Here is a 5,093-nt window from a genome sequence, read left to right as displayed (position 1 = left end):
GGGCAACCAGACAGCTTCCACTCAGTTTCCCTTTATTTCTGGTTCTTTGCAACCATCCATGCAAGGGTAACTCCCTCATGCATTCTCAAGCCTGAATTCCACTCTAGACATGCAGATTCCCATTTTTGACTCTATAGGACACAAGTCCCTGAAGTCTCGTCCAATCCATGTCAGCGTTTCCCAAGTCCGGCCCCTGGTTCATTACCTTTCCTTTTCCACTTTCAGAGCCGTGTCTGAAACGATGGGTTCTGTGCTCCCTTGAGGATGTACCTAAGACCTAAGTTTTAGTCTCCAAGTGTCCAGAAGAAAGCATTTGATACATCCACCCAAACAGGCAGATATTCAACAGCTGCACTGATTTACCTCCAGGTCATAAAATGCCCTGTGGCCGCAGCGAGGGCAGCAGGCAGTACAGAACAAGATCCTCTTGGTCTGCCTCAAGTCCTTCACTCTCCCCATCAGCTCAGCCCCAAGTTGGGCAAATCTCCTCCGGCAGAGAGCACCATAAGCATCATAACTCTCCCGTGGGGCAGGATACAGCTCCAAGCGTAAGTTGTTCAGTCTGATTGTGTGGGACAGCACGTTCTCCAGGGTGGCCATGGAGATGGGATTTCCACACAAGCTGAGGGTGGTGAGCTCAAAGCAGCGGCTCAGGGCAGGCAGGACGGCGTTGACTTGGGAGTCTTCGATCCCACAGTCATCTAAGTCCAGGTACTCCAGGGTGGCTGCCACTTTTTCTAGCAGAAGTTGGAGAGGCACAAGACTCAAATTGGCCAGGCTGATGCCACTCAGGTCCAGGGTCGTTAGTTGACTGATGCTCGGGGACTGGGACAGATGCCTCAAGTCTGATTCCGAAAGCACACAGTTCGTGATTGTGAGGGTCTTTAACGGGGCCTTCAGACAGCTGGAGAGAGAGCAAGAAGTTAGTTCTGGGGAATCATAGGGGTGAGTGGAGGGTGGTGGGGGATGACTTCAAGGTGATGGACAAAGACCATTTTGCCCAAGCCCAGGGTCATTCTGATTGTCTGATAGTCAACACTTAGGATGCTGCGTGATGAAGAACTTTGTCACTGAGATCAAGTCCATCTTAGGCCCGGCACAGTAACTCGCACCTGTAATCCGAGCACTTTGGGAGGCCAAGGTGGGAGGATCACTTGAGGTCAGGAGTTCGAGACCAGCCTGGCCAACATGGTGAAACCACATCTCTACTAAAAACGCAAACATCAGCCGGGTGTGGTGGCAGGCGCCTGTAATTTCAGCTCCTTAGGAGGTTGAGGCAGGAGAATCGCAAGAACCCAGGAAGTGGAGGTTGCAGTAAGCAGAGATTATGCCGCTACACGCCAGCCTGTGTAACAGAGTGAGACTGTGTCTCAAAAAAAAAAAGAAAAACAAAGAAAAATTCCATTTCCGGCTAAGTCTTTTCACCATCATTTATAGGAATGGATCAAGTTCACAGAATCCCTGAAGCTCCCTTTACTCATCTGTCAGGGAAAAAACCACATCTCTGGGCCACAGGAGCCCAGTGGGGACACAGGCTTACGGACAAACCCAGGCGGGATTCGGCAACATCAGCTGGGGTGCCCAGGCTGCAGGGGTCCCTGACACGCCTGTCTAATCAGCAAACTATTTATCACTTTCACAAGCCTTTGTGCCTACTCTCTGACCTTCTGCTTCCTAGGTCATTAATTTACCTGGAGCTCAAAACAACCTATTGTGACAGGGAATTAGAGGTGAGATCATTCATGTTCCCCAAGCTGTTGAGCACAGAGCTTGTATTATTCTGAAACGTGCAGGTTTGATGAGCATTCCCCTTTTCAGTGCCCACTTCACTTCCCCACCTCCCAACATCCTTTTTTTTTTTTTTTTTTTTGAGACGGAGTTTCACTCATGTTACCCAGGCTGGAGTGCAATGGCGCGAACTCGGCTCGCCGCAACCTCCGCCTCCTGGGTTCAGGCAATTCTCCTGCCTCAGCCTCCTGAGTAGCTGGGATTACAGGCACGCACCACCATGCCCAGCTAATTTTTGTATTTTTAGTAGAGACGGGGTTTCACCATGTTGACCAGGATGGTCTCGATCTCTTGACCTCGTGATCCACCCGCCTCGGCCTCCCAAAGTGCTGGGATTACAGGCTTGAGCTACTGCGCCCGGCCCTCCCGACATCTTTTTAAAACTAATCTTGTTTGGCCGGGCATGGTAACTCAAGCCTGTAATCCCAGCACTTTTGAAGGCCAAGGCCAGGAGTTCGAGACCAACCTGACCAACATGGTGAAACTTGGTGTCTACTAAAAATACAACACTTAGCCGGGTGTGGTGGCGAGCGCCTGTAATCCCAACTACTCAGGAGACTGACAGGAGAATCGCTTGAACCCGGGAGGCAGAGGTTGTAGTGAGCCGAGATTGCGCTACTGCATCCAGCCTGCGTGACAGATCGAAACTCCGTCTCAAACATAAATAAGTAAATAAATAAAACAAACAAATAAAAATTATCTTGTTTGGGCTGGGCATGTTTGCTCACACCTGTAATCCCAGCACTTTGGGAGGCTGAGGCAGGGGGATCACGTGAGGTCAGGAGTTTGAGACCAGCCTGGCCAATATGGTGAAACCTCGTCTCTACTAAAAATACAAAAATTAGCCAGGTGTGGTGGCCCACACCTGTAATCCCAGGTACTCAGGAGACTGAGGCAGGAGAATCACTTGAACCCGGGAGGTACAGGTTGCAGTGAGCCGAGATCATGCCACTGCACTCCCCCTGGGCAATAAAGTGAAATTCCATTTCAAAAAAAAATTATCTTGTTTGTTTTTATTTTTATTAATTCATATTTTTAGTCAGTAGTCTTGCTGTGTTACCCAGGCTGCTCTAAAACTTCTGGGCTCAAATTATCCTCTTTCCTCAGACTCTCAAAGTGCTAGGATTACGGGCATAAGCCACCATGCCTGATCTATTTCTCATCATCTTAACTTAGACATGCGTCCTCAGGAGGAGTTCACAAACACACCCTCCCTAGAGCTGAACCCTCCAGTAGCCAGCTTCCTAGCATGGCAGCCTCTCCATAGCATCTACCCCCGCTGATCCCTCTGCCTTTATTGGGATGGCTGTGTGATACCCATTTCAGGACAGAGCCGCCCACAGGAAAATGTACTGACATTCTAGTGTCCCCTTCACTGTCACCTCCTCATAGGCGGTCACAGTAGATGCCCACTAGCGTTTACTGTGACCTGCAAAGTCTCTGCTGCGGCCTGCAGAGAAAGCTCACCATCATTCCTCACCTGAGCAGCTGGGCCAGATGGCCTTCGAGGAACGAAACACGGTTCATATACAGCTTTTGGAGGTGGTGCAGCTTGAGGAACTGAGAGGTGAACTGGGTAACAGACTCCTTCTTCTGCTCTGGGGAAATGTAGCGAGGGAGGTCGACATGGGAGAGAGTGAGCTTATGAAGATTCCTCATCTGGCCCAGGTATGGGGTAAACTCTGCCAGATCGGGCAGTCGCCACCTGCAATTCACTTCCGCCTCCTGGATACACTCTGGGTTCACCATATTCAGGATGTTTTTGATTTCATGGAGGGGCGTTCCCAAAACTTTCAGCTTCTTACAGCACACGTGTAGTAAACCTTCCCTCTGCTTGACCCACAGAAAGAGGCAGGTGAGGCATTCATCTAGAGTCCTGCTCTTGAGGCAAAGGTCTATGAACACAGTCAAGCGCTGCTGTCCTCTCATCACTGGACAGTCCCGAGCTGGTTTCCTCCTCCTCGTGGCATTTGGTAAGTACCCGCGGGCCATGGCTTCAGACCACACCATCCAGAAGTTCTCACTGACATCCTGTAAATCCAGGACTTGAAGTTTTCTTCTGTGGGAAGATAGAGGAGAGGCTGAGAATGTGAGCAGTTACTGCTGAACGTCAACTTCACATCCTGCACGTCAGCTGCTCCCCTCCTTGCTTTTTTCTCTCTGACTTTTCTCCACCCTGCTGTCCCCTTGGATCCTGTTCAATTCCACTTTCTCTTTATTCTGAGAATAAGTCTCCCTCCGTCGCCCAGGCTGGAGTCCAGCGGTGAGATTTCGGCTCACGGCAACTTCCACCTCCTGGGTTCAAGTGATTCTCCTGCCTCAACCTCCCGAGCACCTGGGATGACAGGTACTCACCACTATGCCCAGCTAATATTTGCATTTTTAGTAGCGTCAGAATTTCACCATGTTGGCCAGGCTGGTTTCAAACTCCTGACCACAGGTGATCCACCCTCCTCAGCCTCCCAAATGCTGGGATTACAGGTGTGGGAGTCCGTGCCCTGCTCAGTTCCCACTTTTAGTGGTGCCTTTCATTGCCACTAGGAGAGAGGTTCCTGTGACCTCCATGGACCCTGTGTGATGAGCAGTCCTTTCCCTGAGGAGCTGGGCAATGGCCAAGGCCTCACTGAGCTTTCTCATCAGTACCATCAGAAGCCTGTGGGCTCCCCGTTGGGCCTCCCCACTCCTCACGACCCAGCTCTTCCTCCTCTGGACACCTGGGCTCTCCCTACCTGCCCACCTGGGCCACCTCACCTGAGACGAACCCCCTGGGTCAGCAGTGCATCAAGCCCATCGAGCACAGCTTGGAAGGTCTCCAGGCAAGGCGTCTTCATCAGGGACCCCAGAGGGAGGCGGGGGAAGGGCCAGGCCTGCACCATCACCTTCAGGGCCTCACAGTGTCTCCTGCTGAAGGCCTCCATGAACAGCGGGGGGAAAAGTTCCATGGGCAGCTTCTCCAGGGTGCAGACAGCCAAGGCCTGGTCCCTCAGCAGGCTCCGCCCCACCAGCTCCAGGAGTCTGGGTGGAGTCTGGATGCTCATCTTCACCAATCTGCAAGGAAAAGTTCCAGAGGACACATCCAGAGAAAAAGCATGGCTCTCAGACCAAGCCCATGCAATCTCATCCTCTCCTAGGGCCAAAGGCAGTGCTCTGGCCATGGTGAAAGAGTCCTCAGTTTTCTCCAATTCTACTCTGTGCTCAGTGGCCACAAAGCCAGCTTTCTGTCTCTGCTGGCATCAGCACGAGCATCTCCCAAGCAGTGAGGAGGCAGGACCACCACTAGCCCTTCATTTCCATCCAGTGTTCCA

At 51.6% G+C, this 5,093-nt stretch overlaps 1 protein-coding gene across 1 annotated transcript; it reads right to left on the bottom strand.

Moving 5' to 3' along the window:
• Positions 1-342: 342 nt before the first annotated feature.
• LOC108286675 (PRAME family member 20) lies at positions 343-4,826 on the bottom strand. Its single transcript, XM_017504654.2, has 3 exons — positions 4,540-4,826; positions 3,269-3,847; positions 343-904 (listed from the first exon to the last, which is right to left on the bottom strand). Exons 1-3 carry the CDS (start codon positions 4,824-4,826, stop codon positions 343-345), a joined length of 1,428 nt encoding a protein of 475 aa, XP_017360143.2.
• Between the last annotated feature and the right edge of the window lie 267 nt (positions 4,827-5,093).

The sequence above is a fragment of the Cebus imitator genome, unplaced genomic scaffold, assembly GCF_001604975.1.
Source record: "Cebus imitator isolate Cc_AM_T3 unplaced genomic scaffold, Cebus_imitator-1.0 Scaffold15, whole genome shotgun sequence".
NCBI lineage: Eukaryota > Metazoa > Chordata > Mammalia > Primates > Cebidae > Cebus > Cebus imitator.
The sequence above is the reverse complement of the archived record's forward strand: the minus strand, read 5'-3'. Positions and strand labels throughout refer to the sequence as shown.

What these genes read in the sequence shown, in the direction of transcription:
- LOC108286675 (XM_017504654.2), bottom strand. Translation starts at nt 4,826, where the DNA reads ATGAGCATCCAGACTCCACCCAGACTCCTGGAGCTGGTGGGGCGGAGC. An exon ending in ACCCAGGGGGTTCGTCTCAG is followed by an intron (nt 3,848 to 4,539) that starts GTGAGGTGGCCC and finishes ATCTTCCCACAG; the next exon opens with AAGAAAACTTCAAGTCCTGG. An exon ending in CATCTGGCCCAGCTGCTCAG is followed by an intron (nt 905 to 3,268) that starts GTGAGGAATGAT and finishes CTCTCTCTCCAG; the next exon opens with CTGTCTGAAGGCCCCGTTAA.